The sequence below is a fragment of the Salvelinus namaycush genome, unplaced genomic scaffold (genome assembly GCF_016432855.1).
Source record: "Salvelinus namaycush isolate Seneca unplaced genomic scaffold, SaNama_1.0 Scaffold10, whole genome shotgun sequence".
Classification (NCBI taxonomy): Eukaryota; Metazoa; Chordata; class Actinopteri; order Salmoniformes; family Salmonidae; genus Salvelinus; species Salvelinus namaycush.
Window position 1 is genome coordinate 463,705 of NW_024057675.1, and position 23,994 is coordinate 487,698.

The 23,994-nt window shown below is 41.7% G+C and overlaps 1 protein-coding gene across 1 annotated transcript; it reads left to right on the forward strand.

The window, feature by feature from the left end:
- The first annotated feature begins 1,543 nt into the window (after positions 1-1,543).
- Positions 1,544-21,854, forward strand: LOC120035239 (zinc finger protein 2 homolog). Its single transcript, XM_038982028.1, has 4 exons — positions 1,544-2,114; positions 4,984-5,774; positions 8,860-9,052; positions 20,090-21,854. The coding sequence occupies exons 1-4, from the start codon at positions 1,745-1,747 to the stop codon at positions 20,743-20,745; spliced, it is 2,010 nt and encodes a 669-aa protein (XP_038837956.1). The 5' UTR covers positions 1,544-1,744; the 3' UTR covers positions 20,746-21,854.
- The last annotated feature ends 2,140 nt before the right edge of the window (positions 21,855-23,994 follow it).

Below are 23,994 nucleotides of genomic sequence, written 5' to 3' on the forward strand. Positions count from 1 at the left end.
TTTATAAGGCCATTCTGGGTAAGAGAGGGAGATTCAGATTCAATGAGTGGATTAGACTACAATCTGCTTCTGTAACAGTTTATTGATCAATCAATATTTATCCATTAACCCATATTTGCAAAACGTATAGCAGCTCATCTAGCAGTGAGCATTTTGGTCACATATGCTCCTAAATATTTTGCTATGCGAACTTGTGACATTGTTTTGTAATAGCCAATATATGTAAGAAAGTATTTCACACAGACACACCTGTTAATTGAAATGCATTCCAGGTGACTACCTCATGAAGCTGGTTGAGAGAATGCCAAGAGTGTGCAAATCTGTCATCAAACATTTCTAAAAACCTGTTTTCGCTTTGTCATTATGGGGTATTGTGTGTAGATTGATGAGGGGAAAAAAATATTTAATCAATTTTAGAATAAGGCTGTAACGTAAGAAAATGTGGAAAAAGTTAAGGAGTCTGAATACTTTCCGAATACACTGATGTATTATAACACCTTGTAGGAGCAGTATAGACCTAGTTTGCTCATTAAATACATCTACATGATGTATTGTTACACCATGCAGGAGCAGGATAGACCTAGTCTGTTCATTATATACATCTACATGATGTATTGTTACACCATGCAGGAGCAGTATAGACCTAGTCTGTTCATTATATACATCTACATGATGTATTGTTACACCATGTAGGAGCAGTATAGACCTAGTCCGTTCATTATATACATCTACGTGATGTATTGTTACGCCATGTAGGAGCAGTATAGACCTAGTCTGTTCATTATATACATCTACATGATGTATTGTTACACCATGTAGGAGCAGTATAGACCTAGTCTGTTCATTATATACATCTACATGATATATTGTTACACCATGTAGGAGCAGTATAGACCTAGTCTGTTCATTATATATACATCTATATATACATATACATCATATATACATATATACATCTTATATACATCTATTGTTACACCATGTAGGAGCAGTATAGACCTAGTCTGTTCATTATATACATCTACATGATGTATTGTTACACCATGTAGGAGCAGTAGACATCTCTGTTTATAATATTTGTTTGACTGATTTTCTAAATTATTATAATGGTTTTATTTAACCTTTCTTTAACTAAGCAAGTCAGTTAAGAACAAATACCTTTTTTACGATGACTGTCTACCCCGGCCAAACACTCCCCTAACTGGGACGACGCTGGACCAATTGTGCGCCGCCCTATGAGACTCCCGATCATGGCCGGTTGTGATACAGGCCGGGATCGAACCAGGATTCTGTAGTGACGCCTCTAGCTCTGAGGTGCAGTGCATTAGACCGCTGTGCCACTCGGGAGCCCTCACTCAAGATCTGCACCGATTAACACATGCTTCTGTTTGTACGTTTTCATTTAACATGATTATTTTATGAAATAAATCAAATACATTTTAATTTCCTAAACTGCGTTACCCATTCTAGTCAGCAGATGACGAATGGCGTCTTTCAGGCAATGCTGCCATTGTGACGTATAATCTAATGGACGGGAAGTTTCTTCAACAACCACAGCAGCGACCTCGGTAGCCTTGCTAGCCGACGTAGCAGGAAGATGTGAGCTCTTTATACGCTTTCGGTGATTATTAGCCACTGGGTTTTAAACACATTTCTGTCGTATCTACTAGTTACCCCTTTTAATATCGTATGTACGTCAGCTAGCTGTCTGGTTAAGGTAGCAGTAGCACTAGGCTAATCGCTAATGCTAACATCCCCGACGATGAGTTCAAAAAGCTACTACCCCCCTGCTAAAGAGGAAGACTACTGTACGGAGAAAGAAGCTCTCGTGAAAGAGGAGAAGGAAGAGGAGTCTGTCACAGTTAAACAAGAAGTAGAGGATGAGGCCACAGTTAAACAAGAAGTAGAGGATGAGGCTGTTACAGTGAAAGAGGAAGACGTTTCAGTGAAAGAGGAGGCGGAAGTTAAACAAGAGGGTGCAGTTTTTACAGTGAAAGAGGAGACGACTGGCACGGTGAAAGAAGAGGCAGACGTTTTTGGAGTGAAGGAGGAGGGGGAGATTACTGTCACATTGGAGGAGGAAGAAGAGCAGAATGGAGATCTGATTAACACCAGTGAGTACTGTCTTTTAAAAAAGGGGCACAAACTCTGCAGTTGTTGAACTGATGTCCCTGAATATTTACTTATGTTGAACTGATGTGATTTTAAAGAGTCATTCTACTGAAGTTATGTGCGATTCCACGAAATCTGACTTCTAAATATTGCCATGTTGGAGAAATAAAACAAATAGAAGCTTAATGGATGTTACATGAAATGGACAAGCTTTTTGGGGAGATTGCTAACGAGCGTTAACAAAATGACTGGAAGTCTATGGGTATATGCTAGCAGATACCTATAGCACAATGACTGGAAGTCTAACGCTTAGTTAGCATTGGCTCGCAAAACTACCTCTAACTTCCTTCATACAGGACACAGAGACATACAAATGGTATCCACAAGTTCGTCTGACTCTGGGGAAGTAGCTGCATTGCCTCAGTGGCAAAATCAGCCCTTTTAAGGTCTATATTTTGGAGTTCAGGCTTTATTTGAAACGTTTAGGCAGGAAATTGCCTGAATGTTGACATTACGTAGCAGGAGGCCAAGTCTAAATAAAATAATTTTCAGTCAATCATATTTCATGGCTTTTAGTAAGGGCTCAGAGAGCTTGTTTTTTCCACTCACAGCTTTCCTCCAGTATTAGTTTAAGAGGATGTTAATGAAGCAGTACAGGCCACATTGAAGTGTCTTGAGTTTTATTTGTGTGTTCTACAGTCTTGTAAAGATAGGAAGGAGGGGGTGACTGGGAGAGGAAATGTTTTTGTAAAACCTGCAGCATACATCGGATCATATTAAAACTTTATCTGTAAAGATAACTTTCATCAAGGTTTTTACATGGTTTATATTGGTTTCTCTCCTTTCAGTTTACTTTTTCAGCGCTATGAGATTCCTAACATCCATAAACAATTGTTGATATCTTGAAAAATTATGTGTTCTGGCTAAGATTATATACATTTCATATTTCTTTATATATATATATATGTTGAAATGAATTTCTCATACATGGCAGTAAAGATTTGTTTTTGAAAGATGAGAAGGGAATAGTCCTGTAGTATTTATTTTTCTTCAATTGAGAGTATTGCATAAAAGCAGGTTAAACTATTTAAACTTATGGTTGTGGAAGGTATATATTTAGCCTAGGTAAAATTTCACAAGCCCTGAATTCATTAGATTATTGATGACTGTTTGAAATGCAGTGTATTTGACCTTTTAATTGTACCAGAAAGCTTATTTAGAGAGAACATTAACAATTAAGAGACACTTATGCTTATGCTTGAAGACATGGCTAAAGGTCAATCAGATTTGTGAACATGGTCCCTAGCTGTGTGTTGCCGCTTTCCATGTCTGTTGTCTGTAACTTGTGAGGTGTGGAAACACTTTGTTGCTTTTATGAATTTTGTCTTGCTGCTTTTTGTTCTATGTTGCTCTGTCGGTATGCTACGTCTTGCTTGTCCTATGTTGCTCTGTCTGTATGCTATGTCTTGCTTGTCCTATGTTGCTATGTCTTGCTTGTTCTATGTTGCTATTGTCTATATTGTAATTGTTTTTAATAACCTGCCCAGGGACTGCGGTTGAAAATTAGCCGGCTGGCTAAAACCGGCACTTTTACTGAAACGTTGATTAAAGTGCACTGTCCCTGTAAAAATAGAAATAAACTCAAACTCAAACTCATTGGCCAATTTATTAGGTACACCCATCTAGTACCGGGTCAGACCCTCCTTTGCCTCCAACCCTAGACACTGTCAGGTTTGAAAAGCCCAGGAGGGTAGCCGTTTCTGAGACACTGGATCAGGCCCGCCTGGCATTGACGACGACGCTCAGTCTCTTAGGTCACTTGTTTTGCCCATGTACTTAAAAATATTCCAAATGTAAGCAAATGTGTTATGATAGATTTGAATAAAGAAATATTTAACATCTGAATGTCTGTCCGTCTGTAACATCCATAATTGTTGTTTTCCTCTCTAAAGTAATAATGAAAATCACAATCTTACATTTTTTAGTTTGTGTTCAGCCAAGCCTTTCCTTTGATATGCCTATCCATGTTATAACTAACACTGGGGGACAGCTGTGAGTGGAGAAACAAGCTCTGTGAGCTCTTTCAAAAAGCCATGAAATATGATTGACTGAAAAGCCTTTTTTGAGACTTGCCCTTCTACTCTGTAATGGCCAAAATGCATGCAATTCCCTACTTAAACTTTTCAAATAAAGACTGAATTCCAATATATATACCTTAAGGATAATTATGAATGTGGCCATTACAGAAATCATATTTAGATTAGGATTATGGTAATTAATATTAACAGAACATGCAACTCCTGTAATGAAGCAGCCAATTAAACATCATTTTCAAACATTTGCCAAAATGCAATTCGCAAGAAAAACACCTCCGTCAGGAACTTAGAAAGAGATCTAAAGATGCTGCTTATATGACTAGGATTGTGTTAATCCGGGACTGTGTTAATCAGGGACTGTGTTAATCAGGGACTGTGTTAATCAAGGACTGTGTTTAATTAAGGATTGTGGACATCGAAAGACAGTAGAACAAATGCTAATCTAATGAATTCAGGGCTTGTGAAATTATTAGACAAATGCTGACCAATGAGAACCTATAAAACAATTGGAGCCTAATTGACTCCACATTTCTATTGTCTGATTTTTGGCAACTTTTTCTCATTTATCATAATGAGCACCAGAAAAACACATATGATACTTGGCCTCAGGTTATTGAAGGATCTGATTTGAATTAAACATAAAAAGAAGACAGTTGTATCATGTGAAGGTTTCATTCAAGGTCGTATTCATTAGTGAACACCGTTTCATTTTAGTTTCTAGTGAATACGACCCTGATCTCACTGTTAAATTAAACACACGGTTTGTCTTTGGTAGGAGAGAGACCAGACTCAGAAGAACCAGGGCAAGAGACGTCTGAACCAGCAAGACGACACCACTGTTCCCACTGTGGAAAGAGTTTTACCCAATTACGGACACTGAAGGTGCATGAAAGAATACACACTGGAGAGAAGCCCTACCAATGTTCTCAGTGTGGAAAGAGTTTTACCCAGTTAGGGAGCCTGAAAATACACAATAGAATACACACAGGAGAGAAGCCTTACCAATGCTCTCAGTGTGGAAAGAGATGTTCACAGTTAAGTTGCCTGAAATCACATGAGAGAATACACACAGGAGATAAGCCTCACAAATGCCCTCAATGTGGTAATACTTTTAAGCGGTTAAGTAACCTGAAGGAACATCAAAGAGTACACACAGGGGAAAAGCCTTACCACTGTTTCCATTGTGAAAAGCGTTTCAGCTGGGTAAGGCAACTGAAAGAGCATGAGAGAACACACACCGGAGAGAAGCCCTACCAATGTTCCCAGTGTGGAAAGAGTTTTACCCAGTTCGGGAGCCTGAAGATACATGATAGAATACACACAGGCGAAAAGCCTTTCCAATGTTCCCAGTGTGGAAAGAGTTTTAACCGGTTAGGTAACCTGAAATCACATGAGAGGACACACAAAGAAGAAGAGCCCCATCCCTGCTCCCAGTGTGGAAAGAATTTTACCTCATCAGGCTTCCTGAAGAATCATGAGCAAAGACACACTGGGGAAAAGCCTTTCCAGTGCTCCCAGTGTGGAATTAAATTTACTTGGTTAAGGCAACTGAAATCACATGAAAGAAACCACACATGAGAGAAATGTTACGAATGCTCCCAGTGTAGAAAGATATTTGCCCAGTTTAGGCACCTGAAAGACCTTGAAGTAACACACTCGGGGGAGAAGCCTTACCCATGCTCCCAGTGTGGACAGTGATTTTTCACATACTTACAATTCATGAGGTAACACACACATTGCTCCCACACTTGTCTCATCTTTTACTGAAAATTGGTGCTTTGTGGTTTTGTTTACGCTCTTATTTCCATATGAAATCAAATTGGAGAAAACCTACTCAAAAATACATTTATGTTTTATGTTTTAAAATCCCAAGATATGAATTGAATATGGAGTGTGACCGTTTTTATGTAGATTATGTACACACTCTGTGATTAAATGGTCTTTATTTTTTACTCTGGCTCTGTTTTTCTGTGTGTGTTGGGGATGTGAAACAACGTTTGGGTCAAAAAAGATACACGTCAAATAACACTACTTGATGTGTCAAATAAGCTTGTTGACCAATCAGGACCTGAATATGACTGCACGTCACATAATAATTTTACGCGTTCATAAAAAAAAATGACGTAGTTATTATTACACATTGATTACATGATCACTTGTATTTCATATGTCAAAACTTTTCATCGATACGTATGCTATGATGCTGGTAAAGTTGTCTCGCGCACCTACAGTGCTGGTCAGAAAAAAAAGCTAGCTAGCTGATGGATGCAAACAACGTTCTTCCCCAAAAACATAGTAAAACGACATCTGTTTCAGTAGCTACAGTTAGTTAGCTAACTATATAGCTAGGTGTCATCATCTAAAATAACCCTGATTTATAAGACAGTTCTTATTTGATTAATGGTCGGACCCATCTATGTGAAGCTAGCCACAATAAGGATTAGCCACAATAGTGGACTTTGCGGTTAGCCTTCAAAATAAAAGTATGTAATTGACAGTGAATCAAATGAATACAAATAGTGGAATTATGCCATAAGTGAATATGGCATAATTCTAGATGTAGAATGTTGTTTATATAAAATCAACAAAAGACAATTTGTTAATTTGACAAAAATCTGTTTTTAATCACACTGGATGTATTAGACTTTAGAATTGCATTGGGGGCATACTTATTTTACTGTACAGCCTTACCTATGGATTGTGGATCAATGACATGGGGTATCAGTCAACTCAGTGACACCCAGAGAACATTAGTGTCTTAGCTCTTATTGCGGGACTCAAACCACTGTGAATTGAGCCACATTTATTGTCAACCTATGTGTATTGAACACTATTCCATAGGAAAAACAATGCAATGTTGGAGTCTGAGAAAAAAAGTATTTGGATACTGAGTCGACTGATACCCCATTTCATTGATCCGCAAACCAACCTTGTTTAACATTATCTAGTCTAAATATGGCATGATTCCACCAATTGTAACAATTGGAAATTTGGTGGAGGATCGGGGATGATCTGGGGGTGCTGGAATCGGGCAGATTTGTCTTTGTGAAGGACATATGAATCAAGCCACGTACAAGGTTGTCCTGGAATAAAACATGCTTCCTTCTGCTCTGACAATGTTCCCCAACTCTGAGGAATGTTTTTTCCAGCAGGACAATGCTCCATGCCACACAGCCAGGTCAATCAAGGTGTGGATGGAGGACCACCAGATCAAGACCCTGTCATGGCCAGCCCAATCTCCAGACCTGATCCCCATTGAAAACCTCTGGAATGTGAACAAGAGGAAGATGGATGGTCACACGCCATCAAACAAAGCCGAGCTGCTTGAATTTTTACGCCAGGAGTGGCATAAAGTCACCCAACATCAATGTGAAAGACTGGTGGAGAGCATGCCAAGACGCATGTAAGCTGTGATTGAAAATCAGAGTTATTCCACCAAATATTGAATTCCAAACTCTTCCTAAGTGAACATTAGTATTGTGTTGTTTAAAAATTAATATGAACGTATTTTCTTTGCATTATTCGAGGTCTGACAACACTGCATCTTTTTTGTTATTTTGACCAGTTGTCATTTTCTGCAAATAAATGCTCTAAATGAGAATATTTTTATTTGGAATTTGGGAGAAATGTTGTCAGTAGTTTATAGAATAAAACAAAAATGTTCATTTTACCCAAACACATACCTATAAATAGTAAAACCAGAGAAACTGATAATTTTGCAGTGGCCTCTTAATTTTTCATAGAGCTGTATGTATTGTTACACCATGTAGGAGCAGTATAGACCTAGTCTGTTCATTATATACATCTACATGATGTATTGTTACACCATGCAGGAGCAGTATAGACCTAGTCTGTTCATTATATACATCTACATGATGTATTGTTACACCATGCAGGAGCAGTATAGACCTAGTCTGTTCATTAAATACATCTACATGATATATTGTTACACCATGCAGGAGCAGTATAGACCTAGTCTGTTCATTATATACATCTACATTATGTATTGTTACACCATGCAGGAGCAGTATAGACCTAGTCTGTTCATTATATACATCTACATTATGTATTGTTACACCATGTACAAGCACTATAGACCTAGTCTGTTCATTATATACATCTACATGATGTATTGTTACACCATGTAGGAGCAGTATAGACCTAGTCTGTTCATTATATACATCTACATGATGTATTGTTACACCATGCAGGAGCAGTAGGCTGTTTACAAAGGCAGACCATTTCAGATATTTTTTGGGGGACCTAACATATCAGCTCTGAAAAATATCTAATGTTAAAATATTACATGTGATTGGTCAAAAGACCAACATGAAAAATTAAATAAATATTTCCTTAAACTGCATTACCCGTCCCACTCCAGTCAGCAGATGGCGATATGCGTTTTACAGGCGATGCTGCCAGAGTGTGACGTGGCATTAAATGTAGTGGACGGGACGCTTCTTCAACAACAGCTAATCAGCCACCTCGGTATCTTGCTAGCCAACATAGCCGAAACATTGGAGCTCTTTAGACGTTTTCGGTGTTTTAAACACACGTCTGTCGTATCTACTAGTTAACCAATTCCCCCCCGTATTTACGTTGTTAGTCAGCTAACTTAGCACAGGGCTAGTCGCTTATGCTAACTAGCTAGCTAAAATCCCAGACCATGAGCTCACCAAGATCCCCGCCTGTTAAAGAAGAGGATGTCTGCTGGACCGAGAAACAGGGTCTGTGGCTTAATGTTGTCGTGAAAGAAGAGGAGGAAGAGAAGGATGTCACAGTGAAAGGCAACGAAGAAGCTTCCAGAGTGAAAGAGGACGAGACTGGAGATCTGATTAACACCAGTGAGTACTATTTTAAAAACAGGAGCAAAACCTTGTCAAACAACAACAAAATGGCCGCCATGCCACTTTAAAAAAAAATTGTAGTCATGTATTTAGCCGACGCTCTTATCCAGAACGACTGACAGGAGCAATTATGGTTAAGTGACTTGCTCAAGAGCACATCGACAGATGTTTCACCTAGTTGGCTCAGGGATTCGAACCAGCGACGTTTCAGTTACTGGCCCAAAGCTTGTTTTGGTAAACAGCTAAGGGATGGGGGCTGGAGAAACCGGTATGTATGTAACCACGCTAAAATTATATATTTTTATTTCACCTTTATTTAACCAGGTAAGCTAGTTGAGAACAAGTTCTCATTTACAACTGCGACCTGGCCAAGATAAAGCAAAGCAGTGCGACAGAAACAACACAGAGTTACACATGGAATAAACAAGCGTACAGTCAATAACACGATAGGGGGGGAAAGAAAGTCTATATACAGTGTGTGTAAATGGCATGAGGTAAGGCAATAAATAGGCCATAGTAGCAAAGTAATTACAATTTAGCAGATTAACACTGGAGTGATAGATGAGCAGATGATGATAAGTAGTGATACTGGTGTGCAAAAGAGCAGTAAAGTAAATAAAAACAATATGGGGATGAGGTAGGTAGATTGGGTTAGGGTTCCTCACCATCCATAAGATAAAACATTTGTTTTAACCAGGTTTTCCAACTATACAGAGTTTGTTTACAAAAACTCATTAAACAAGATATCAGCCTAATCCAGGACTCCAATCAAGTTGTACAAACATCTCAAGGATGATCAATGGAAACACGATGCACCTGAGCTCAATTGAGTCTCATAGCAAAGGGTCTGAATACTTATGTAAATAAGGTATTTCTGTATTTGATTTTAATTTTTTTTTTTTTTTTACATAAATCTAAAACCATTTTCACTTTGTCATTATGGATATTTAACCTTTATTTAACTAGGCAAGTCAGTTAAAAACGAATTCTTATTTACAATGACGGCCTAGGAACAGTGGGTTTACTGCCTTGTTCAGGGGCAGAAGGACAGATTTTTACCTTGTCAGTTCGGGGATTCGATCTAGCAACCTTTCGGTTACTGGCGCAATGCTCTAAACACTAGGGTACCTGCCGCCCCTGATTGATGGAAAAACATTAATTCAATTCATTTTAGAATAAGCCTGTAACGTATCAAAATGTGGAAAAGGTCAAGGTCTAAATACTTCCCGAATGCCCTGAATTATAAAGTTAATTTCTCAGAACATTAAGAAACATTTCCATTAAAAACAACAAATAACATTCAAAGAATGTTCTTAAAATGTTATTTAAAAACATACATTCCGTTCTCAGGGTCAACAAAACTTTCTCTACCCTGTATCTTGTTAAGTGTGTTGGCCACGCCCACTAATTGGCCACACCTGATCTTAATGAGTGCTTGTTTCCTTGGAAATGGGGTCTGATTGGATAGACTAAAAATGTTACAGCTTTGAATGAGTTTTAAAATAATACAAATGTAAAACGTTGTGTTCTAGCTCCACCCTGGTGGCGCAGTGGACTAATTCTATGGGTAGAGAACAGGAGATCATAGGTTCGAATCTCACTAGAAAATAGATGTGACAGTTTTCCGACTATCTCCTGTCGATTAAAAAAAACAAAAAAAACACGTAATGACATCACACCTCAAATAAAAAGCATTTTCGTAAAAACACGGTGTCTAATGAGAATGTAGAGGTTGAAGTGTTTCCAATACCCATTTAGGCAAATTGTTCATTAATACATTTGCGACAGCCTGTATGCCCTCCCAGCTATCGGTTTCATGTCTCAGCCCTGCCTGTGTGCCCTCCCACCTATCGGTTTCATGTCTCAGCCCAGCCTGTGTACCCCCCCAGCTATCGGTTTCATGTCTCAGCCCAGCCTGTATGCCCTCCCAGCTATCGGTTTCATGTCTCAGCCCAGCCTGTGTGCCCTCCCAGCTATCGGTTTCATGTCTCAGCCCAGCCTGTATGCCCTCCCAGCTATCGGTTTCATGTCTCAGCCCAGCCTGTATGCCCTCCCAGCTATCGGTTTCATGTCTCAGCCCAGCCTGTGTGCCCTCCCAGCTATCGGTTTCATGTCTCAGGTAGCCTGTATGCCCTCCCGGCTATCGGTTTCATGTCTCAGCCCAGCCTGTATGCCCTCCCAGCTATCGGTTTCATGTCTCAGGTAGCCTGTATGCCCTCCCACCTATCTGTTTCATGTCTCAGCCCAGCCTGTATGCCCTCCCAGCTATCGGTTTCATGTCTCCGCCCAGCCTGTATGCCCTCCCAGCTATCGGTTTCATGTCTCAGGTAGCCTGTATGCCCTCCCACCTATCGGTTTCATGTCTCAGCCCAGCCTGTATACCCTTCCACCTATCGGTTTCATGTCTCAGGTAGCCTTTATGCCCTCCCAGCTATCGGTTTCATGTCTCAGCCCAGCCTGTATGCCCTCCCAGCTATCGGTTTCATGTCTCAGCCCAGCCTGTGTACCCTCCCAGCTATCGGTTTAATGTCTCAGGTAGCCTGTATACCCTCCCAGCTATCGGTTTCATGTCTCAGCCCAGCCTGTATGCCCTCCCAGCTATCGGTTTCATGTCTCAGCCCAGCCTGTATGCCCTCCCAGCTATCGGTTTCATGTCTCAGCCCAGCCTGTATGCCCTCCCACCTATCTGTTTCATGTCTCAGGTAGCCTGTATACCCTCCCAGCTATCGGTTTCATGTCTCAGCCCAGCCTGTATGCCCTCCCAGCTATCGGTTTCATGTCTCAGCCCAGCCTGTGTGCCCTCCCAGCTATCGGTTTCATGTCTCAGCCTAGCCTGTGTGCCCTCCCACCTATCTGTTTCATGTCTCAGGTAGCCTGTATGCCCTCCCACCAATCGGTTTCATGTCTCAGCCCAGCCTGTATGCCCTCCCACCTATCGGTTTCATGTCTCAGCCCAGCCTGTATGCCCTCCCAGCTATCGGTTTCATGTCTCAGGTAGCCTGCGATAGCCAGCATGAATAGAATGCAATACATTTTTGGGGGGGGAACATTAAGCAAGAACGGCATTTAGCTGTATTAGTGCACGTGACAATAACAATGTGAAACTTGGCCGTCTGCCCAAGATTGTTGAACAACTTTATGGAAGCCCATATTTGCTAGAGTAGCTACACTATATACAGTTGAAGTCGGAAGTTTACATACACCATAGCCAAATACATTTAAACTCAGTTTTTCACAATTCCTGACGTTTAATCCTAGTAAAAAAATCCCTGTTTTTTGGTCAGTTAGGATCACCACTTTATTTTAAGAATGTGAAATGTCAGAATAATAGTAGAGAGAATGATTTATTTCAGCTTTTATTTCTTTCATCACATTCCCAGTGGGTCAGAAGTTTACATACACTCGATTAGTATTTGGTAGCATTGCCTTTAAATTGTTTAACTTGGGTCAAACGTTCCGGGTAGCCTTCCACAAGCTTCCCACAATAAATTGGGTGAATTTTGGCCCATTCCTCCTGACAGAGCTGGTGTAACTGAGTCAGGTTTGTAGGCCTCCTTGCTCACACATGCTTTTTCAGTTCTGCCCACACATTTTATATAGGATGGAGGAAGGAAAAGGGTCTTCCAAATGGACAATGAGGGCTTTGTGATGGCCATTCCAATACCTTGACTTTGTTGTCCTTAAGCCATTTTGTCACAACTTTGGAAGTATGCTTGGGGTCATTGTCCATTTGGAAGACCCATTTGCGACCAAGCTTTAACTTCCTGACTGATGTCCTGAGATGTTGCTTCAATATATCCACATAATTTTCCTCCCTCATGATGTCATCTATTTTGTGAAGTGCACCAGACCCTCCTGCAGCAAAGCACCCCCACAACATGATGCTGCCACCCCCATGCTTCACGGTTGGGATGGTGTTCTTCGACTCGCAAGCCTCCCCCTTTTTCCTCCAAACATAACGATGGTCATTCTGGCCAAACAGTTATATTTTTGTTTCATCAGACCAGAGGACATTTCTCCAAAAAGTATGATCTTTGTCCTCATGTGCAGGTGCAAACTGTAGTCTGGCTTTTTTTATGACAGTTTTGGAGAAGTGGCTTCTTCCTTGCTGAGCGGCCTTTCAGGTTATGTTGATATAGGACATGTTTTACTTTGTATATAGATGCGTGTTTCCTCCAGCATCTTCACAAGGTCCTTTGCTGTTGTTCTGGGATATATTTGCACTTTAAGCACCTAAGTATGTCCATCTCTAGGAGACAGAACGCGTCTCCTTCCTGAGAGGTATGACTGCTGCGTGGTCCCATGGTGTTTATACTTGCGTACTATTGTTTGTACAGATGAACGTGGTACCTTCAGGCATTTGGAAATTGCTCCCAAGGATGAACAAGACTTGTGGAGGTCTACAATTTTTCTTTTGACGTCTTGGATGATTTCTTTTGATTTTCCCATGATGTCAAGCAAAGAGGCACTGAGTTTGAAGGTAGGCCTTGAACTACATCCACAGGTACACCTCCAATTGACTCAAATGATGTCAATTAGCCTATCAGAAGCTTCTAAAGCCATGACATCATTTTCTGGAATTTATCAAGCTGTTTAAAGGCACAGTCAACTTAGTGTATGTAAACTTCCAACTTCAACTGTATGTAAGTCTGTGGACAACTTTTCAAATGAGTGGATTCGGCTATTTCAGCCACACCCGTTACTGACAGGTGTATAGAATCGAGCACACAGCCATGCAATCTCTATAGACAAACATTGGCAGTAGAATGACCTTACTGAAAAGCTCAGTGACTTTCAACGTGCCACCGTCATAGGATGCCACTTTTCCAACAAGTCAGTAGGTCAAATTTCTGCCCTGCTAGAGCTGCCCCGGTCAAATGTAAGTGCTGTTATTGTGAAGTGGAAACTTCTAGGAGCAACAATGGCTCAGCTGCGAAGTGGTAGGCCACAAAAGCTCACAGAACGGGACCTCTGAAGCGCGTAGCGTGTAAAAATCGTCTGTCCTCAGTTGCCACACTCACTACCGAGTTCCAAACTGCCTCTGGAAGCAATGTCAGCACAATAACTGTTTGTTGGGAGCTTCATGAAATTGGTTTCCATGGCCCAGCTGCTGCACACAAGCCTAAGATCACCATGAGCAATGCCAAGCGTCGGCTGGAGTGGTGTGAAGCTCGCTGCCATTGGACTCTGGAGCAGTGGAAACACTTTCTGTGAAGTAATGAATCACGCTTCACCGTCTGGCAGTCTGAAGGATGAATCTGGGTTTGGCGGATGCCAGGAATCGCTACCTGTCCCAATGCATAGTGCCAACTGTAAAGTTTGGTGGGGGAGGAATAATCTTCTGGGGCTGTTTTTCATGGTTTGTACTCGGCCCCTTAGTTCCAGTGAAGGGAAATCTTAATTTCTACAGCATACAATGACATTCTAGAGGATTCTGTGCTTCTGAATTTGTGGCAACAGTTTGGGGAAGGCCCTTTCCTGTTTCAGCATGACAAATCCCCTGTGCAAAAAGCGAGGTCTATACAGAAAGGGTTTGTTGAGATCGGTGTGGAAGAACTTGACTGGCCTGCACATAGCCCTGACCTCAACCCTATCGAACACCTTTGGGTTGAATTGGAACGCCGACTGCGAGCCAGGCCTAATCGCCCATCATCAGTGCCCAACCTCACTAATGCTCTTGTGGCTGAATAGAAGCAAGTCCCCGCATCAATGTTCCAACATCTAGTAGAAAGCCTTCCCAGAAGAGTGGAGGCTGTTATAGCAGCAAAGGGGGAAAACTCCATGTTAATGGCCATGAGTTTGGAATTAGACGTTCGACAAACAGGTGTCGACATACCTTTGGCCATGTAGTGTAGCTTAAAAAAAAAAAAAGTAGGGGTGTGGATCAGAAAACCAGTCAGTATCTGTTGTGACCACCATTTGCCTCAAGCAGCACGACACATCTCCTTCGCATATGATCAGGCTGTTGATTGTGACCTGTGGAATGTTGCCCCACTCTTCAATGGCTGCGCAAAGTTGCTGGATATTGGCGGGAACTGGAACACTCTGTTGTACACGTCAAGCCAGAGCTTCCCAAACATGCTCAATGGGTGACATGTGTGGCGAGTATGCAAGCCATGGAAGAACAGACAATATTCAGCTTCCAAGAATTGTGTCCAGATCCTTGTGACATTTTTATGCACATTATATTCAAACATGAGGTGATGGCGACAGATGAATGGCGATGACAATGTACGTTCAAATTGCCGTTGATTAAATGCAATTGTTCGTTGGTCTGTATCTGATGCTTGCCCATATCATAACCACACTGCCCCCATGGGGCACTCTGTCTACAACGTTGACATCAGCAAACCGCCCGCTCACACGATGCCATACACGCTTTCTGCCATCTGCCCGGTACAGTTGAAACCAGGATTCAAACATTGAGCACACTTCACCAAGTGGCCTTCGAAGGTGAGCATTTGCCCACTGAAGTCTGTTACAACACCAAACTACAGTCAGGTCAAGACTCCGGTGAGGACGATACACACACAGATGAGCTTGTCTGCAACGGTTTCTGACTGTTTGTGCAGAAATTGTTCGGTTGGGAAAAACCCACAGTTTCAACAGCTGTCCGGGTGGCTGGCCTCAGACGATCACGCTGGTGATGAAGCTGGATGTGGAGAACCTGGGCTGGCTTGGTTACACGTGGTCTGCGGTTAAGAGGCCGGTTGGGCACACTGCCATATTTTCTAAAATGAAGTTGGAGGCGGCTTATTGTAGAGAAATTAACATTTCATTCTCTGTAACAGCTGTTATGGACTTTTCTGCCATCATGCCAATTGCTCGCTCCCTCAACTTGAGACATTTGTGGCATTGTGTTGTGACAAAACTGCACATTTTAGAGTGACCTTTTATTGTCCCCAGCACAAGGCGCACCTGTGTAATGGTCATGCTGTTTAATCAGCTTCTTGATATGCCACACCTGTCAGGTGGATGGATTATGTTGTGTTTTATATTTTTGTTCAAACAGCTTAAAGGCAAATACGGCTACTTTGCTGTTATTCTGGATACATTGTTTGATGTGACCAGTGTTAGCCATAGTTAGTTGGCTGGCTAGCAAGCAAGGGATAAGAGGGTTGCCAGCCAGCATGGCAGCAGGACCTTTTGAAACGAACGACTGGGTTGCGTCCATAGATGGAGAACAAAAAGATTTCACGATTGGGGCGCATCTCTAGCAACCTAACTGCCTTGGGTAGCAACCCTAGATTTGTGTCAGGACTATATCTCACGGAAGGATGAAATGGTATGAAATAATTTCTTTAAAATAACGTTTAAGGAAAAATATATCAGTCATTATTTGAATATTTTGTAACCCGTCGTTTAGAAGTGATAATGCCTTGGAAGCCAGTGTTTGAAGGATATATTGGCACGGTTGGGTGGCCCGAGGCAGAACACCTGTGCTAAAATATATCCTCCGAACACCGGCTACTCTGGTAGTATCACTTAAATATCGTACCCCGAAGACATGCTAACCTCTCACCATTACAATAACAGGGGAGGTTAGCATTATATATACAGTGGGGCAAAAAAAGTATTTAGTCAGCCACCAATTGTGCAAGTTCTCCCACTTAAAAAGATGAGAGAGACCTGTAATTTTCATCATAGGTACACTTCAACTATGACAGACAAAATGAGATCACATTGTAGGATTTTTAATAAATTTATTTGCAAATTATGGTGGAAAATAAGTATTTGGTCACCTACAAACAAGCAAGATTTCTGTCTCTATGATAAAAATTACAGGCCTCTCTCATCTTTTTAAGTGGGAGAACTTGCACAATTGGTGGCTGACTAAATACTTTTTTGCCCCACTGTATATCATACCCCCAAGACATGCTAACCTCTCACCATTACAATAACAGGAGAGGTTAGCATTATATATATCATACCCCCAAGACATGCTAACCCATCACCATTACAATAACAGGAGAGGTTAGCATTATATATATCACACCCCCAAGACATGCTAACCTCTCACCATTACAATAACAGGGGAGGTTAGCATTTGGTATTATCACTTTAACACTACAGCCACTCTGTAATGACGCACTCTGCTGTTCAACATTTACATTTCAGTCATTTAGCAGACGCTCTTATCCAGAGAGGCTTACGGTACTGAGTCATTTAGTCGATGCTCTTATCCAGAGAGACTTACGGTACTGAGTCATTTAGCAGACGCCCAAAGTTGTGGCAAAATGGCTTAAGGACAACAAAGTCAAGGTATTGGAGGGAGGAGGAGCAGTTCCCCATACTGCTTCCTTAACCAAGCACCAGGGTCTTGAAGATTAATCATTTTGAGGGATCTAGTTTAGATTAAACCTTGTAGAAAGACAGTTTTATCATGTAGAGCAGTTATTCCCCCAGGGGTACGCCAAATAAAAATGTGATTCACATTTTTATATATATATCTTCACATTTTCAAACAGTCCATTTATATTTTCCAACGGGGCTATAGATTTGGGTGAGTTTACATTTTTTATCGCCTTAGTAGTCTCGTTTCACTACCAAAAATAAAGTTAAACCATCTAGTGTTCAGCGAAATAACAACACAATGTAAAATACAGGTAGCCTAGTCAAATAATTAACATCCAATCATATTAACTGTTCCTCTCTCGCGGGAATTCCACTAACGGTCCATATGTAGCCAAACGTAGCTGCTGCTCATTCCGTTTGCTCGAAAATTGAGAAATGGTTAAAGTAAGGCCCTCGTCCATAGAGACACAAACCAGCTCTACTGGTAGTACTGCTACTACCAGCAGTACTGCACCTGTCGACGACACAAGTTGTTCTGCTTCCCTGAGCACATCCAATGCTAGAATCAGCTGAAGAGCTACTGTCCCCTTACCCGGGAAAGCACCAAATAGACGGGGATGTTGGACCATCGAAGAGGTGCAAATATGATAACTACATTGATTTTGGGTTCACTTATATTGGGAGTAGTGCCTTTCCTCAGTCAGTACTTTTGCACATAACACTATCTCACAACTCGATGAAACCTTCACTCTTGCACAGACATTTAGAAACAAAACATGCCAGTTTGAAAAATAAGCCATGGGAGTTTTTTGAGCGAGAATTAAGACAACTTTCGAGTAGTAAGACATGTATAAAAGCAACAGGTACCATTTAATAAGAAGGGGCTAGAAGCGTCTTATATGGTGAGCTACCGAGCGGCTAGGACAGGTAAGCCCCATACTATTGTGGAGGACTTAATTCTTCCTGCTGCCACGCGGATATGGCTGGGACAATGCTGAGGGAAAAGGCCCAAAAAACTATACAGACAATGCCTTCATCAAACAACACTGTTTCACGATGCATCAGTGACATGGCAGGAGATGTTTTGAAACAATTACTGCTTCGCATACAACCGAGTGAATTCTATGCGTTACAGCTGGATGAGTTAACAGACGTGGCGGGCCTGGCACAGCTCCTGGTATATGTCCGTTACGTTTATGGGGATCAATTAAGGAAGACATCCTCTTCTGCAAACCACTGGAAACCAGGACAACAGGAGAGGATATTTTAAAAGTACTGGACAGCTTTGTGACATCAAATTGACTTTGGTGGTCAAGATGTGTTGCTATCTGTACTGATGGCGCAAAAGCCATGACAGGGAGACATAGTGGAGTGGTAACGCGCGTGCAAGCAGTTGCTCCCGACGCCACTTAGGTACACTGCAGCATCCACCGAGAGGCTCTTGCTGCCAAAGGAATGCCTGACCGCTTGAAAGACGTTTTGGACATTACAGTGAAAATAGTTAACTTTGTTAAAACAAGGCTATGCGCTATGCAATGATATGGGCAGTGACCATGTAACGCTTTTACAACATAAGTGAAGTGTGATGGTTATCAAGGGGCAAAGTATTGACACTTAAAAAAAAAAAAAAATGTTTTAATTGGGGGCCGAGCTTAAACTTCTTTCCTGACCATAATTTTCACTTGTCTGACTGCCTGCATGATGATGAGCTTCTCACACGACTGGCCTATCTGGGTGACGTTTTTTTCTCGCCTGAATGATCTGAATCTCGGATTACAGGGACTCTCCGCAACTATATTCAATGTGCGGGACAAAATTGAGGCTTTGATTAAGAAGTTGGAGCTCTCCTCTGTCTGTATTAACAAGGACAACACACAGATCTTTCCATCATTGTATAATACTTTTTTTGTGTGCAAATGAACTCAAGCTTACGGACAATGTCAAATGTGATATAGCGAAGCACCTGAGGTGAGTTGGGTTACACAATTAACGGATGACACAAACAACTGGATTCGTTATCCCTTTCATGCCCTACCTCCAGTCCACTTACCGATATCTGAACGAAAGAGCCTCATCGAAATTGCAACAAGCGGTTCTGTGAAAATTTTATTTAATCAGAAGCCACTGCCAGATTTCTGGATTGGGCTGCGCTCAGAGTATCCTGCCTAGACAAACCGCACTGTTAAGACACTGATGCCCTTTGCAACCACGTACCTATACGAGAGTGGATTCTTGGCCCTCACGAGCATGAGAACTAAATACAGGCACAGACTGTGTGTGGAAAATGATTTTAAGACTGTGACTCTCTCCAATACAACCCAACATTGCAGAGTTATGTGTATCCTTTCAAGCACACGCTTCTCATTAATCTGTGGTGAGTTACTCACAATTTTCGATTAACAAATAAAGTTTTATATGTGAGATGGGTAAATAAAGTACAACATTATTGATTATGATTATTTGTGCCCTGGTACTATAACAGCTCTTTGTCACTTCCCACGAGCCGGGTTGCGACAAACTCGTTCTTATGTTTAATAAATGTATAGTGTGTGTGTGTGGCAGGCTTTTTGGAAGTTTGGAAAAACATTTGAGAGTGTGCTGACCCTAGTGCTAAGAGGGGGTTCGCAGCTAGAGGTTGAATGTTTGAAGGGGTCCGGGACTATAAAACATTTAGGAACCACTGATGTAGAGGTTTCTTTCAGGTCTCTCTGTTTAACCAAATATTCTGTTTGTCTTCAGCAGGTGAAAGACCAGACTCTCACGGGAAAAGTCCTTCAGGGAAACCAGACCCACAGAAGACCAAACCAGCAAGACCACACCACTGCTCCCAGTGTGGAAAGTGTTTTAGACACGCAGGGAATCTGAAAACGCATGAGATGATACATACAGGAGAGAAGCCATATCAATGCTCCCAGTGTGGAAAGGGTTTTAGACTCTCAGGGCATCTAAAAGTGCATGAAAGAACACACACTGGAGAGAAGCCATATCTATGCTACCAGTGTGGAAAGGGTTTTGGACACTCAGGCAATCTAAAACTGCATGAAAGAACACACACTGGAAAGAAGCCATATCTATGCTCCCAGTGTGGAAATGAATTTTTCTCATCTGGGGACCTGAAAAAACATGAGAGAACACACTTAGTAGAGAGGCGTTTCCAATGTGCCCAATGTGGAAAGAGATTTATTCAGTTAGCGCATCTGAAAGATCATGAGAGAATACACCCAGGAGAACAACCATTCCAATGCTCCTTGTGTGGGAAAAGTTTTACCCATTCATGGAACCTGAAAATGCATGAGATGACACACACAGGAGGGAAGCCTTTCAGCTGCTCCCAGTGTGGAAAATGTTTTACCCACTTAGGGACCTTGAAAACGCATGAAATGACACACACATGAGAAGGAGATATGCCTTTCCACTGCTCCCAGTGAGGAGAGGTTTACTTGGTTAGGGAATCTGAAAATGCATGAGAGAACACACACGGGAGAAGCCGCCCTACCACTGCTCAGACTGTGGAAATAGATTTACCCAGCTAGGCTACCTGAAATCACGAGTGGACACACACTGTGGAAAAGTTTTACCTAGTTAGGGAACTTGAAAATGCATGAGATGTCACACACAGGAGAGATGCCTTTCCACTGCTCCCAGTGTGGAAAGAGTTTTAGAAATGCAGGGAACCTGAAAGTGCATGAAAGAAGACACTATGGAGAGAAGCCTTTCCAATCTTCTCATTGTGGAAATACATTTTCCCTGTCAGAGGACCTGAAATCACGTGAGAGAATACAGGCGCTGTGTTCTGACTTATATTTTTGACTTAAGAAATTGTGTTTTGGTTTATGCCACATCAAATCAATGTATATGAAAGCTTACTCAAAAACAGGGTTACTTTTTTGTTTTTCTTTAAGACATGATAATATCTCAAATCAAAATACATATTTTTAAATGTGTATTTTGATTATGAAGTAAAGATTTGAATATTGGTATTTAAAAATGTAAATGATTATATAGATTAATAGAATGTGCATTTCTAGATTCTAACCTTAACCTCTTGGATTTGATATGATTTGGATATTACTAAAGACATTTGATTAGATGCATGATTTGGATATTGCAAAGTGTAAATTATTAGATCAGGATCAAAACTGGTGGAGAAACAAAAATAGCATCAATAGGTAAGTATACCAGTTTCATTTGAGTACCAGGATGTTGACAGAGGTTTTTATTGGGGGGGGGGCTGTGTGTGGGTCTTGGATGGTTGGTGGCTTGGCGTTTGGGACCTTGGGCCGGTGGCCTGAGAGGTCGCTGGTTTGGGTCGTCGATTCGACTGGGTGTGAGATCTGTCGATTTGCTCCTTGGCGTGGCGCTTGACCCTAGTTACTGTTGTGGGTCACTGGATGGGATTGGCTGCTAGATGACTGAATGCAATGTAAATAGTGAGTGGCTTCACTGCAGGTAGATTGTATGAATTTTCAAATTCAATAAAATAAAACATGTAATGTGCATTTTACATTTTTACATTTCACATGTTTGTCATTCAGCAGATGCTTATCAAATCACATTTTATTAGTCACATACACATATTTAACAGATGTTATTGTGGGTGTAGCAAAAAGCTTGTGTTTCTAGCTCCAATAGTGCAGTAGTATCTAACAATTCACATCAATACACATATCTAAAAGAATGGAATATATACATATTAGGACTACCAATGTCAGTGGCATTGACTAAATACAGTAGAATTGAATACAGTATATACATATGAGATGAGTCAAGCAGTATGTAAACATTATTAAAGTGACCAGTGATTCCATGTCTATGTATATAGGGCAGCAGCCTCTAAGGTGCTGGGTGGTAGCCGGCTAGTGATGGCTGTTTAACAGTCTGATGGCCTTGAGATAGAAGCTGTTTTTCAGTCTCTCGGTCCCAGCTTTGATGCATCTGTACTGACATCGACATTCTGGATGATAGCGGGGTGAACAGGCAGTGGCTCGGGTGGTTGATCTTTTTGGCCTTCCTGTGATATCGGGTGCTGTAGGTGTCCTGGGGGGCAGGCAGTGTTCCCCCTGTGATGCGTTGGGTAGACCATACCACCCTCTAAAGAGCTCTGCGGTTGCGGGCAGTGCAGTTGCCGTACCAGGCGGTGCTAAAGACAGGATGCTCTCAATGGTGCATCTGTAAAAGTTTGAGAGTCTAGCCGAATTTCTTCAGCCTCCTGAGGTTGAAGAGGGGCTGCTGTGCCTTCACCACGCTGTGTTTTGTTGATGTTGAGGGAGAGGTTATTTTCCTGGCACCACTCCGCCAGGGCCCTCACTCCCTCCCTGTAGGCTGTCTCGTCATTGTACCGGTAATCAGGCCTACTACTGTTGTGTTGTCTGCAAACTTGATGATTTGAGTTAGAGGCGTGCGTGGCCACGCAGTCATGGGTGAACAGGAGGGGGCTGAGCACGCACCCTTGTGGGGCCCCTGTGTTGAGGATCAGAGGTGGAGGTGTTGTTTCCTACTTTCACCACCTGGGGGCGGCCTGTCAGGAAGTCCAGGACCTAGTTGCACAGGGCGGGGTTCAGACCCAGGGCAATCGAGCTTAGTGATAAGCTTGGAGGGTACTATGGTGTTGAATGCTGTGAGCTATAGTCAACGAACAGCATTCTGACGTAGGTATTCCTCTTGTCCAGATGGGATAAGGCAGTGTGGTGGCGATTGCATCATCTGTGGATCTATTGGGGCGGTATCCAGATCGACTTATAGTACTGACATTTTTGTTCTGGTCCCCCGTGGGAATCGAACTCACAACCCGGGCGTTGCAAGCGCCCAGATCTACCAACTGTACCTCATGGGACCTTGATTCTAACCTTGAAACCTCTTGAATTTTGTCATTGAGTTAATTTGTGTACTAGGCCAAGTTAAAAGGAGTATAACAATTCAATGATGTTGTTCTGATGACATTGATAAGATGTTGACATGGAAAAACATTCACCACCACATGAATGTTCACATTAGCATTATTCCACCATGTCAGAGAACTCTGGTGCTGATTGTAAAAAAGGATTTGATTAATGCAACATATTTTTATCTGGAAAAATACATTCAATATTTTATGTTTTCACCTGGAATTTGAAAAAGCATTCCAGGTGAATCTGGTTGAGAGGAGGGCAAAGAGTGTGCAAAGCTGTCATCAAGGAAAAAGATGGCTACTTGGAAAAATCTCAAATATTTTGATTTGTTTAACACTTTTTTGGGTTACTACATGATTCCATATGTGTTATTTCATAGTTCTGATGTCTTCACAATTATTCTACAATGTAAAAAATAAAGAAAAAGCTTTGAATGAGTAGGTGAGTCCAAACTTTTGACTGTACATATTACCTCAATCACCTCAACTACCTGGTACCTCAGCACATTGACCCAGTACTCCTTGTATATAGCCTCGTTACTACCTGGTACCTCAGCACATTGACCCGGTACCGGTACTCCTTGTATATAGGCTCGTTACTACCTGGTACCTCAGCACATTGACCCGGTACCGGTACTCCTTGTTTATAGCCTCGTTACTACCTGGTACCTCAGCACATTGACCCGGTACTCCTTGTATATAGCCTCGTTACTACCTGGTACCTCAGCACATTGACCCGGTACCGGTACTCCTTGTA